Here is a 13,640-nt window from a genome sequence, read left to right as displayed (position 1 = left end):
TTCAGCTTTCGCTTTGAGCGTTCATCTCATAGCGGACGTCATGGTTGGCACATGATTATGTTTGTGTACTCCTACAAGCTTTTGTTGACGGTTGTGTAGGAAATGAGTGCCAAGGACATCTGCATAATTTCTTGTGGTTGTCATAGGCTCTCTCATGACTACATGGGAACATAAAGGTCATATACACCTCTCCGGATGGAAACACATGAACTAATGAGTCACCCTTCTCATATTTCCATTCATGACATCTTGCACAGGAAAGTATACATTGCTGAACTGTATTGATCGTCTATCTATACTGTATATGTCATTGATTAGACCGCATAAATGCTGTCAGAGAGAGAAACACAACACCGGCAAACAACAGTGGGATTACTTGTCTCTATATTTAGTGTTTATGTACATGGATACTGGCAGAACAACGCTGTACATGGAACACACACAGTGGTAGAACACAGAACACTTTTACAGAGCAGCTCCAGAGCAACACAAACACGGGCTGCACTACAACGGAACACGGGGGGAGAGGGGAGAGGAATGTCTCAACATCGACCAGTCATAGATTTACATTGTCCTCATATCAGTTTATAATTACCATCAAATAACGCAAATGAAAAAAGAAAAAAAAAGAAGAAAAAAAACAGCAACAAAATGAACCAGAACAACAGAACAAAGAGGAGGAAGAATAAAATAATTTAAAAAAACTCTCCTAGACATGTAGTGAGTTATGCTATGAGAGGGAGAGGAGAGAATGGGATTGTGTGTGTGTGTGTGTGTGTGTGTAGTGGGGGAGGGCTGGACCTACACAGCTATCTCTGTGGGTCAATGTGACACTCGAGTCAACAGAGAGGACTGACAGGCGGGAGGGACAAACGCAGGATTCATGCAGCAACCGACAGCAACACACATGAGATGAGAGATCCTCCTTCCTCTTCCTCCTCCTCCTCCTCGACACTCAGCCAACCCCACAACCGGCGTCAGCGTGCCAGTGCGAATCCCCCCCGGGCTCTGGCCAAACGTCTTGACTTGGCAATGTAAACATAAATATACAGGTCGGTATCTCTCGCTAAAAGCAGTTCCATCTCGGCCACAAGCCCGCCAGCTGTGTGAGTAGTCAGTCTGTATACACTCCTTAGTAGAATATCACTTAGAGTTAAATAAACTTCTTTTTTTTTAATATATATATAATATATTTCTTCTGTGCAGTCCTTTTTCTAGCAGTACTTCCTCGTTTTCACCAGTTTGCTCTGGTACTTTACCGAGTGGCCACTGTGGCCCACCACGTAAACGTCCAGCAGGTAGCTCTTGCCGGCCTCCAGGCCCGTGATGGTTTCTGTGGTGACGGCCTTCTGGAGGTTGGGGCTGTGGAAGTACTTGCAGAGCACCTTCTCGGACTTGCGCCGCGTCTCGGGCCCCGCGCACTGGTTCTGCTCGCGCCGACGCTGCTCCTCGCCGTAGCCCTCCGCCACCTCGCGGCGGTAGACGCAGAACTTGTTGCGCTCCTGCGTGCCCAGCCAGGCCACGGTGACGGACGAGCAGGTGCGGAGCTTGTCAAAGGCCTTGATGCGAGTGTCCTCGGGCAGCGACGGGAAGGGCTGCTTGCTGCTGGGCCGCGTGCTGGCCAGGACCTTGAGCGTGGAGGCGCCCTTGCGGCTACCGCGCACCCGGATCAGGTACTTGGCCTTAGCCTTGCCGCGGAGCTGGAACTGCCGGACGCCTTCGACGTTCTGTGAGAGGAGCAGCTTGCCGTCGCGACGCACCTGCACCTGGACGGTGTCCAGGCAGGCGTGGACGAAGAGGGTGACGCGCTGGTGCGAAGAGACGGGCGCAAAGCGCAGGAACTTGGTGCCCTTGCGCTTGATGAAGACGTCGGCCATCTTGCCGTCCTTGAGCTCCACCGTCTTCTGACGAGCCTCCTCTTTGGTGCGGGCGAACGTGCCCACATAGGCCGTGCTGGTGTTGGTGGCGCTGTTCACCGCGAACACGTCAAAGTAGTACTGCGTGTCCGGCTTCAGGTCGGACACGGTGAAGATGTTCTTGTTGCCGATGCACAGTTTCAGGATGTCCGACGTCTTGGGCTTGGCGTTATAGGAGCGAGAGAGTTTGCCGCCCAGCGCCCGATTGGTGGCCAGCGAGCGGTCTTTGCCGAAGTCATTCTCGGACGGCACAAAGCCAAAGTGGGCGAAGTCGAATGGGCTGAAGTCGCGGCCGGGCTTCGGCACGGCCATGAAGGTGTCGTCGGCGCTCATCTTGGCCTCAGCGGCGCAGAGGCTCTTGAAGTTGTGCTCCTTGTTGATGACCACGCAGTACTGCACCGGCTGACCCATCAGCACGCCTGTCGGCGTGGGCTTCCAGGCCAGCGTGACGGTGGTGCGGCCCAGTGCCGTCACGTCCACACGCGGGTCGTACGGCAGCTCGGGGTAGGGCTGGTCCGACTCTGGAGTGGTGGTGGCGTACACCTTGAAGTTGCTGTCCTTCTCCGTCGAAAGTATCTCCAGCTGGTAGAGACCGGACGGCGAGCTTGTGGAGATGAAGGACTCCACGTCGTTGCCTTTGTAGGTGAAGAGCTCGGTGCCTTCGTTGGCGGTGACCTGCTGCTTCTGCTGATCCAAAGGCTCAGGCTCACCTGAAAAGTGAAAGAAGAAAATAGGAGTGAGTGAAACATATACAGGGCCTATTCCCTCTTGTAATTACTAATAAAAAAATACACACAGGATTTTCCTCTTAGCCTTCTCACTAGAGCTAAGCCTTGTTATTATTACTTTTGTTTGCCTGTCTGCTGTTTTTGGACCCTGGTGCAAAATAATTTCCACGGATGCTGAAAATGAGGCGTTTAGCATGTTGACGCTGGTGAGGTCATGCCGTGGCTCCGCGGACCCTTGCGGACGATTAGCCCCTCGCGAGTGTAGCCGGTGTGTTTTCTTTCCAAACATCCCCTCGGATCACAGGGCCCGCATTCACTTTCGCCTTGTCCTGTCCTGGGAAGCCGCGCTACAAAGAGGCGCCTTGTAGCCTCTCTGCATCGGGGGAGCCAGCGGCCGGGGGTTTATTTCAGCCGAGCGGTGGAATCATAATATTATGTTTGTCGACCAGGGAGTGCGCGCCACGGTGCGCTAAATTAACACGAGTCGCGCTCAAAAGATCAGATCCCAGCGGAGGCCGTTTGGCAAACACGGGAAAAGACAGACGGATTATGTATGCATATATTTACACTCCCTGAGCGTTTATGCTTCACTTTCGATCAGACACCGGAGGGGAAAAAAACAAGAGCAAATTTCTCGCTTGTCAGAGAGCAACAAAAACTGACACAGACCAAATGCCAAGTTCCCTCTTGCAGGAATGCGCTGCGAGGTCTGAGTACTTATCAATATATCTCTTTCAGTCTGAGGCATTCTGAGCCAAGTTTTGATATTATCAAACCCCTCCACGCTCCAAAGGGAGGAGGCCAATTGCACAGTACGTAACGAAAGGCAAGCAGAGACCGAGCACGCACACACACACACACACACACTCACACACACATCAAATCAGTGTTCAAACTGAATGATTAGTCTGTGTTCCATCAGTTGAGCTAAAAGTACAGGCGCACAAGTCGAGTAGTGTTGGGATTCCCGTGTCTGGAAATCATTAATTTCCTTCCCAAGACAGCCACAGCAGCGAGGGACCCAGATATTTTCCTGACTCGCAAAAATGTTTGCTAAATGCTCTCCAGTGCATAATTACAGGTATGTGCACCATGTTACATCAAATGAATCTCTGCGTGTTCACACAATCGCCCGACACATTGGGACAAATTGACAAACATGATGACAAACTGTTATGCAGGCATCCTGACCCAGAACAAGCACACACACATGCAGGCACGCACACACGCGCGCACACACACACACACACACACACACACACACACACACACACACACACACACAGTAAAACCACTACTCTGTTCTTAAGTCTAATGGGACTGGGACTCATTGATTTCTTGTGTTTTCAGATCGTGTCCAGATGGAGAGAAAGACAGACAGAGAGACGGAGAGAGACAGAGAAAGAAGAGAAAAGGAAAAGGGAGGAAAGAAAGAGAGAATAGAAGCACGAGGGAGTGAGAACAAGAGAGACCGTGACCAAGGAAAGGGAGAGAGAGCAGGAACGCAAAAGAAAAGCCTTTGATGGCAAGACGAGGGGGCTAGAAAAAGAGGGAGGGAAGGGTCATGACCTTTTTTCTTGAATTATGCACAGAGATGATTGGGATGAGGAGAGGAATTCTAACAGGCTCTATTCACCCTCTCTCCTGCCGTCATTCAGTCTCTGGGACCATGGCTGCTCTTTTTCAGTTCCACACAGCCTCTCTCTCTTACTCATTCACCCACACACGCACGCACACGCTCGCACACCCACACACACAGACACACATGCGTCAGGTGTGGCTCAGGCAGACGTCAGGTGTGGTCAGTCTCTCTGGGAGCTCATTAATGGTTGGTCTAAAAACAGCCACCTTCTCGCGACTTGGAGCCACCACATCAAAGGCAACACCCGGCTCCTTCATAGCCGAGTCCATTTAACGAGATGCCTTGCAAGGCCCCATTTATCCGGCTCTCCAACTCCCTATCTACCAGGCTTGTGCAAAATTCCAGAATTTAATTGAAACTGGCTCTTAAATTCCAATTCAATTCTTGAATTTCACTTGCATTTCAATTGAGGTAGCAAACAAGAAGCAGAATTGTAATTCGAATTGTGCACAACCCTGCTATCTACACCCGTGAATGCACCCTCCTCAATATCTGACAAGTGTCAAGTGTTACTTGAGGTGCTAAGTCTCATATACCTTCCAAGGACTCTCACATCAGCAGTTGTCAGTCTATCCTATGAAATGTATCACTAATTACAGTGTAAACATGTGTTGTCAGCAGGCCCTGTCTTGAGCGTGTGTTGTAAGTCGTGGACGAAGTCGCGTGCTGACCTTTACCTGATCCTTCTCCACTGGCCTCCTCTGGTAGCTCCTGAAGGGTGAGTTTCCACTCCAGGGGAGCGTCACAGGGCGTGACCGTCACAGATAGAGGTGTGTTGTCCTCCTCCACCACAAAGTAGTACCTGCCGAGACCGGACACAGAGCAACAGAGAGTTTAGAGTAAAGCAAAGGGGTTGTTGTTGCAAAAGATATTTCACGCCTGTTCTGGACAATGTTTGACATCTTAAATAGCCGTGAAAAATATGTTATTGTCATGGTAAATGAATCATTAACCATTTAACAACCACTTCTGCAACCACAATTCCTCAACTTTTAATTGCTTGCCACAGTTCCACCATATTAAGACTGCAGGGCCTTTTATTCTCTGAACAATTGCTGAGGCTTAAGACTGAGTACAATAGATAGGAATATATTTTTTACACTGCCAAATGACGTATTATCGTTTACGATAACATTTTTATTGGTATACATGTGCTATAAACAATGTCCATTGCTTAAAGGAACCATATTGGTTATTTCAAACTCTGCTGAAGTCTGTATTCTGTCTAGTAATCTAGTAACTCTAACAGCCCCCGACTCCATCTTCTTTAACCCTAGGGCCCTCAAGGGAGGAGAAAGGAAGGGTCTTCTCATGACCATTCACTGGTAACATGTTGAATCTAATTAAATCTACTCAGACTCCCCTCCCCCATCCTTCACCGATCCTGTTCTGGAGCAGATGAATACCCTAACTCTCTGAGGGGTATATGGACTAAGGCATACACACGCACACACACACACACACACACACATACACACACACACACACACACACACACACATACGTGACCACCATTTTTTCTGTCCCTGCACTTGCAGAGTGCTCCTCGATCGACACTGACCTTCTCTCAATCACTTGAACATCATTTTTGCGAGCCTCTCATCCATAATGCATACCCAGGCCTCGTCAGACGCATGTTCACTAATGCTTTCCACATCCCCCTGTTCCCCATACGTGACCAGAAGAAACACACACACACACACACACACACTGGTGGAAATACATGAAACTGAGGCCGAGATGAGTTGAGGTATAACCCCCCCTGTCTAGGGTGACTGCTAATATTTCAGCTAGGCTTTCATAATGGAGGGTTTCCACTCCCTCACAGTTAGCCACGGCTGACCGCAGACAGATGGCCAGTACCTTTTGGGCGTGTCTCTGAAGAGGTAGCCGCTGATCTCCGCTCCGTCGGGCATGACGGACGAGTCGTGGAACACAGCCTTGTCACGGATCTGCATCTGGAAGAGGCCCTCATCTCGAGTGGGCAGCTTCTGGGCCACCGTCCCCTGCACCAGCACCAGGGTCAGGAGCAGGCTGACTGGACCGGAGCACATTCTCAATCTGCGGGAGAGACGGGGGAAAAAAGACAACCATTCCATTACAATTCCCGACATTCTGACCACATGGGAAAAAATGCATGATGCATCCATGTACTACGAACTTCTGACTAGTATGATTATCAGATTACTCAAAGTGTTCTCAGGGCTGTGCTTTCCACTGCCCTTTCAAATGCATGCAGTAGCGCATACCAGTAGCCTCCCCCATAAACGAACACCTTGCAATTATGCAGCCCGAGCTATACGAATGGCTCTCTGCCACGGTACATAATAGGGTTGCCTAAGTCCACACTAACGCGAGTGAGGAAGCACCACATACCAACATGACCAGGGAGCACTGCTGCTCCAGCTGAGACGGCCGAACTAACGCAGCTGTGCTTCGCTTTCGGGCCCCAACACCTCAGGACATGGTGCTGAAACTCATCTCACATGTGTGGGTCAAGACCCAGCTCTGAGCTTGAAGACATCTCTACTTCCTGGAGAAGGGCCTCAGTTACACTGTGGCTCGTGTGTAAGCCTTGTGCAGCGTGTGTATAGTGGCTTAGGAGTGTGTGTGGAGCTGATTGCCGTTAGTGAAGGAAGTTCCCAAAGTTGGACAGCGCAGATCCATACTCATCCCACTGCAATGTTAACATGGCCATTCAGAGCCCAGTGTTTACCATACATTGACTTATTTGTGGCGGCCCACCACAATATCAATATTGACCACCACACAATGATTTTCCAGGTTGTACTAAATTGTGCTTAAATCTGGTTCATCATAACCACGCTACGCTAATTTGTTAAAAACTGTTGAATTCAAGTTAATTCTGCAAACCTACCACCACAAATAGAATTCAGTTCTGTGGGAAACACTGAGGGCCACATACTCATGGGTAAAATGCATGATGGCGTGGGGAATGGCTAAGCAGGCTTTCTCTCCCTCTTTCTCTCCCTCTCTCTCTCTCTCACTGCCTTCCCTCTCTGTTTTCGCCTTCTGCTCTCTTCCTCTGGCGAAAGGAGCGCTCGGAAGATATCCTCTGTCTATTGATTTCACCACATTGATTGCAGCTGATGGGAAAGCCAAATCCCCACTGATTTAATCAGGCTAATGATGGCAGATTAGCCAGATCCTTTACTGCCATTTACTGCAAGTGAGAGGCTGTCCTTTTAATGACCCTTCCACTCTCCCTTTTCTCTCTTCAATTCCTCTCTCTCTCTTCACTGTCTTGTGTTATTCTCTCACTTTCTTGTCTACTTCCCGTGGCTCTGTTTTAGTTTTTCTCACACTGGGACACCTTCTAAATCATCTCGAGACAAGCATGTCGGGCATCAGCAGAAACATCAGACGCTGGACACACTTCCCTTGCTGTAAAGCATGACTTTTATTGCTCTGTTACCTCTTCTTTATCGCACATGGCGCGCACCGAGGCCTACAACAGCCTATCAGAAGCAGCGGCAGCATTCATACCAGGCTTCCATACATAGTGTGAGGGGGTGATGGGTGGGTGGGTGTTGGGTGGGGTGGCTGTAGGATTGCGGGGCGGCCTTACAAGTGACACTTTGAGGTTTGACTCCCAGAGAACAGATCCTTATCTCCTCCTCTTGTCTCGTTTCACTTCAGAAGCGTGTCGGGAGGAACAAAGACGTGTCTATTTTTACCCGGGGACAGCTCGGAGGTGCAGAGAGTGCTGTGCTCATTTACAATCTCTCCTTAAGGAGAGGCGCAAGCCTCTAATAGGCAGCCGGCCACACAAGTCAAACAGTTCAGCTTGGCTTAGAAGTCAATGGAGTGTCCAGTGGCGTCGCTAATTTAGGAGTTGACAGCTAAAAGGATTATTTTGTCTGATATCATTTAAGTAACAGCATGCTGCATCCACATAGTGGTCCAGTGTTCAACACATAAAGATGGACATGGGTCTGTGTTCCTTAGGGTCATTATAGAAATTGTATAACTTGTATCTATGTGGGGTCATTTGTTTGGCTGTGGTATCCTCTCTACTCTCTTCTCTAGTTCAGATTCAACTGGGTGATCCGGTTCATCTTCCTCATCACTCTGGAGTCTAAGTGGCCTCTCCACAATGTGGGCTTGTACAGTTCTTTAAAGTTCTGCATGGTTCCTCTGCATGGGCTTGGGTAATTCCCAGGCCAAAGAGAACTCCCATACAAAAATAAAACTTCAAAAAAACTGCATCTGGAACAAATAAGCCCTAATGTTTAATTAGAGCAATGGAGAATGTCTGATCGTAATTTCGGGGAGGATAATTTGAAGGCAGAGTCAGCCACAATCGTGTCAACTTTGTTTTGCTGCTGGTTTTTATTTATTTATATATTCATTTATTTTTCAATTTCATTCCGACAGGAACTTTGTTCAAAACTTGAAGCACTTGTGGGCCATAAAGAATGAACTAAAAAAATGTATATCAGATGCATGATAAATAGGAGGTTCTGGCAGCTAAAAGAAAAGGGCTTCTGGGGGTCGAGTGGATAATGCCGAACAGCTTAAACTCTCAAAGCATAATGGGAAATAATCTGCTGAATGGCTCTCTTTGACTGTTAATCACTTACAGTAGAGGACCATTGATCCCAATAGCAACAACCCCTTTTCATGCCCACACAATTACATTTGGTGAAATTTGGACAATTTCTCAAATCATTGCTGTGACCGTGACTCATTTAACGGTCTTTACAGGTGCCCTGTGATCTTTATGGTCATTCAGAAACAAAACAAAAAAGCAAATGCTAGAACTATTATCCCCTGAACTGTTGACATGGGCATAATTACACTATACTACAGTCCTCAGTGGAATTCAAGAATTGAAAAGCACAGCAGTGCTTACAGTGTGTAAACTGTGTAAATTCCTCCTTAATGGCTTTCCACTGTGGTGTGCTCTTCACAACAGCCGGATAAAATTTCTCCAAATGTTGCTAACCATGTGAAAATAAACAGTGACACCACTGAGGGCATATTTCACACAGTCGATGTGTTATCACTTACTCATGACTGCTGAAAACAATTGCGTATTCGTTAATGTGATAAGATCATTGTGGGTGGCGTACAGCACACGCTCTGTTAGTCTTTCACCTTGATTAATCTCATCAGATGTGAGGTGTAAATGAGCTGGTGTGAGATTGTTAATCACGAAAAGTAAATCAATCTGGCTCTCGGTGTGAAGAGGATATTGTTGTTGTTGAGCATGTGTATCACACTGTCCAAAGGGGATACATGATTGACAGCAAGCACAGCAGAGCCACTGAGTGAAATCCCCCCTCCCCTCTCTGTCTCTCTCTCTCTCTCTCTGTCTCTCTCTCTCTCTTTCTCTCTCTGCCTCTTATTAATGCTACAGTGGTTCATCGCCATGGTATGTGCGCTCACTGGAATACCCCGTCCATTACAAAACACAGCAGCACAATATACACACACACACCACCAAATCTGATACAGGCCCCGTGTGTGAGTCAATGAGTCACAGCGAGGTTACTAACCTCAATAGCTCCCTTTCAGTGGATATTTATTTGTATGGTCATATTGCTGTCTCCCTCCACTGCCCAGCCAACACAGCTACATCTCCTGCCTCCTGAACCCACATGGAGACCATTAGAAGAAGAGGAAGAGTAGGAGTAGGAGGTGGTGGTGGTGGAGGAGGAGGAGGAGAGACACTTTAATTTAAACACAAATAAAGAGACATTTCGGATTCCACTCAGGCAGACTCTTGGTAGCGCTCCTGTAAACCTGGCGTCTTTGCGTTTCCTTGCGCCACACTCAAGACGAGAGATTTACAAGAGCCTGACGGACTTGCATAAAGCAAGGCTCCGTTTCCGTGACAGAGCCAAAATGAGAGTCGGGAAGGTAAAGACATGGAGAGGGAGGGAGGGAAAGAGAGAGAGAACAGAGAGAGAACAGGGAGAGAGAGAACACAGAGAGAGAGAAAGAGAGAGAGAACAGAGACTACACCGCAGTTCTTTTCCCCAAAACACACTAGACCTGCACCAAACTGGAACAGATGTGCACGGCAGCCAAACCCGAATTTGCACCGACGTTCCAGGAAAGCCAAACTTTAGGAATGTTGATGAATTGGTATAGAGCATGATTACGGCACAATTCCAAGAACAAGTCCTAGACCAAAAAATTATTTTCGCATCCAGTCAGAATGGTTGCCCAGTATTGTTAATAGAAGGGCTAATTTTCTGAGTCCAATTTATTTCTTTGGAAATCCAGTATATTAAAGAGAACATGTAGGCTGAGGGAGTAGTAGGCCCACTCTCAAAACACCACCTGGCCAGCATCACTGATTCTAATGTCACTCAGCCAAAGCAGACTACCTCATTCTACCGCAGAGTGACTTGACGTGTCCTGGAAAAAAAGCCGGGAGGAACATCATATAATCCCTGTTCTCTTCTTTGGCACAGGGAGAGGAGAGAGCCCATTCTGTGCTCTGCTTCTGAGTCACTGCCTTCCCATCTATCTCCAGGGCCCCGGCAGTAAGTGTGGCATCCTGGAATGCTCCTTAGCGGAGTGGGGGCAAGGTCAGAGGGCACCCTCTATTACTCCTCTACAAATGAGGCATTCAAATGAAGGTCCCACCTCTGACTGATGTGAACTTTCTTGCTGTCATTGTGACGGGAGGGGAAGATCACACAGATTACCCAACGGAGAGAGGGGGATGAGGGGTAGGGCTGTGGGTGTGGGTGTGGGTGAGGGTGGGGAGGAGGAAAGCCCCCCCATGGGAATTTTGCGTCCCACCCCGCCACCCATCAGCATATCAAGGACGAGGGGAACCGAATGGAGCATCGTGAGAAATCAGTCAATCACGTCCCCATTCCCTGACATCAGCGAAAGACTCCCTTTTCAACAACAAAAAGAGGAGGCAAAAGAAGGAGTATCTGGGGGGAAACAGCACTTGTTAAGTTTGCATGAGGGTGCACACAATTGTGGCCGTTTCCCAAGCAAGTGTCCAAGAATGTTTGCTGAACAGGTATGGAAATGAGGGGAAAACGTATGAATTAAGAAAGGATTAATCCCAGGCTAGGAAATCCCTAATCTCCCACCTACAGGACGTGACATCCAGCCCCAGCTGTCTGCACAAAGGCGATCGCAGCAGAGACTGTATATCCTTCGCTGCCTGTCAGAGTGCCGGATGCATAAATGGCTATAGCAACACTGGCGGAATTCTTTCAGCCCTGTGTTTTCATATGCAAATTGAGGTTTAGTTACGGTATGCAACACAGACCTTCCCATTTTAAGACTTTTTTGTTCATGATTCATTCTCCTGAGAAAGTATACGGGAAGCAGAGTGGCTTTGCTTCACTTTTAAATACAGTTATTCAAATCCCCATTATATTCCCAAGGCCAAGATGGACAAGAAAATGGACATTATTTTTTTTTCTGCACAAAACAAAGAAACAAGACACAGAATGTCTATATGACAGTAAATATTGAATCAACAACTCATCACAGAAACATTTCAAAATCCTCTGACAACTAAAGAAAACATGAACTGTCCAAAAAAACCTATTTCAGTTTTTTCCCCAAATCGAGTTCACTAGTTTACATCCATTCTACAATGATACACGGTTCCACAGATACATTTACAATGACATGTAGAATGTTTTGAAGAAAATCACATATTATCCTTTAAAGTGGAATTTTGTGTGGTTTTCACTGATTGCAAAAATCAGGGCCAAGTGCTGCTGTCAGGCTCTTGCAGGTGCGTAAATTTGTCAGTCAGGTAGATTAATTACAACTAGAAAATAATAAAACAAACATTTCTCCTGCATATTTTCGGTGAAGGGTCAGTGTCTACAACACTATAAAACCGACAGGTTCTATAGTGTTGTATGCCCAACACTATAGAAGGGGGCGAGGACGCATACTGATGAATTGCGTGTGGCGGCTTAGGACGGCGCTCGGTCACCTCTGAGAGCATGGGAACCCCATCATGAGCACAAAGCGGAGCGTCTCGGCCCCCGAACCCGTGGACACTGCCTTCCGCGTGTCCTTTTTAACTCCTTCAAAAAGTTCATGTCTTCCGCGCGACATTCAGTCATGCTCCCCCCTGACGTACAGCCAGTCGGAGGAACCAAATTAAAGGAGCGTGCGAGCTCGGGCTTGATTTGAAATGTGTTTGAAACCCTTAACTTCCCGGAGTTGTAAACCGCAAAACCCCTTCCCTCGCTCACTGGCAGCCCTTTCAAAGGCAGCCGTTCTTTATTCGGAGAGTCCCTCTGTTTCTTGTCTTCTCCCCTCATCTCTTAACTGCCAAAGTCTTCGCAAACGTTTTACGAATCATTCAACCACTAATTATGAAAAGGCAGATGCAGACACGCGAGTTTTTTTTTTTTTAATTTCTTCATGCAACTGAATTCCAGTTAGTCATTACATTCAAATATACCCGTCAAATAGCCTATTAACAGTGTTTTCCAATATTCTTATAAATTGTCTTACCTTATTGACCTGCTCAGTGATGTGGGAGACATTTTGAACATTCGTCCGAACCAAGATTATGTGTTTCAGTTCAATTTGCGCGCAACAAAGTAAAGAAAAGTAAATGTGTGGGGATGCGAGTTGACAGTATTCAAACGCGCAATAAAGTTGTCCTATTTCTGATCCCGGTAGAATCCTCAGTTCTGGTGCGGTAGCAATGGGATTACAGCTCTTGGTGCGTGCACTCACATCTAGCGGATTTAGCTTGTCCCAAAAGTCTGAAGGTATCCTGAGTTTTTGGCAGAGTGTACCTCCCCTGCCGTGCGGACGCTTCAGAGACTCCGTCTAAACTGAGAGGCGAACTGGTGCGAACTCAGTCTCTCCCCGCTCACAAGAGTGACTCCCAAAAGCCAGCCCACTCCTCCTGGACAACACGGCCCCAACAAACATAAAACCCAACCCGACTCCCTCCATAACCTGCATCTGGCCTATCACAGATAGACCTGCGAGCTCTCTGATGATATCACTTTATGAATGAAAAACAAGTTAAGAAAATGTTGATGTCATTGTTAGTGGAAGATGAGCATCGCTCATTTGCAACAGCACTAAATCTGGTGGGCCACATTGGTTGACCTATCTGTCATTTAACGACAATTTGCATCCATGCCCAATCAGTTTTAATTATATGTGCTTCAGTTCGTTAAGTTTGATAGGTGGTGTCTACGCCCAAATGCAGGAGCATTGGACGTTGCCAGAAAAACAGCTGAAAATGTTCGTTTGAAATGCTTTGTCTATGCCTGTCAGGTTGTTTTCAGGGAGGGGATTCCCTCGAAGTTTCTCCGCAAAGAGACTTGTTTACAGCGTTAGGATTACACTTCAGCAGCACCCTTTCTT

General features: G+C 47.5%; 1 protein-coding gene across 2 annotated transcripts; it reads right to left on the bottom strand.

The window, feature by feature from the left end:
• Positions 1–376: 376 nt before the first annotated feature.
• ndnf (neuron-derived neurotrophic factor) lies at positions 377–13,162 on the bottom strand. 2 transcript variants are annotated; one of them, XM_076277425.1, is made up of 4 exons: positions 12,768–13,162; positions 6,150–6,347; positions 4,958–5,088; positions 377–2,626 (listed from the first exon to the last, which is right to left on the bottom strand). In XM_076277425.1, exons 1-4 carry the CDS (start codon positions 12,806–12,808, stop codon positions 1,215–1,217), a joined length of 1,782 nt encoding a protein of 593 aa, XP_076133540.1. In that variant the 5' UTR covers positions 12,809–13,162; the 3' UTR covers positions 377–1,214. The 2 variants fall into 2 exon arrangements, with proteins under 2 accessions (XP_076133540.1, XP_076133545.1); XM_076277430.1 differs by having other exon boundaries at positions 4,964–5,088.
• Between the last annotated feature and the right edge of the window lie 478 nt (positions 13,163–13,640).

This window comes from Alosa pseudoharengus, unplaced genomic scaffold, assembly GCF_046254945.1.
Source record: "Alosa pseudoharengus isolate Yale_2024_CS ecotype anadromous, Long Island Sound unplaced genomic scaffold, YU_APseudo_1.1 YU_APseudo_1.1_scf_11, whole genome shotgun sequence".
Taxonomy (NCBI): Eukaryota; Metazoa; Chordata; class Actinopteri; order Clupeiformes; family Clupeidae; genus Alosa; species Alosa pseudoharengus.
This window is presented reverse-complemented; position numbering and strand designations above follow the sequence as displayed.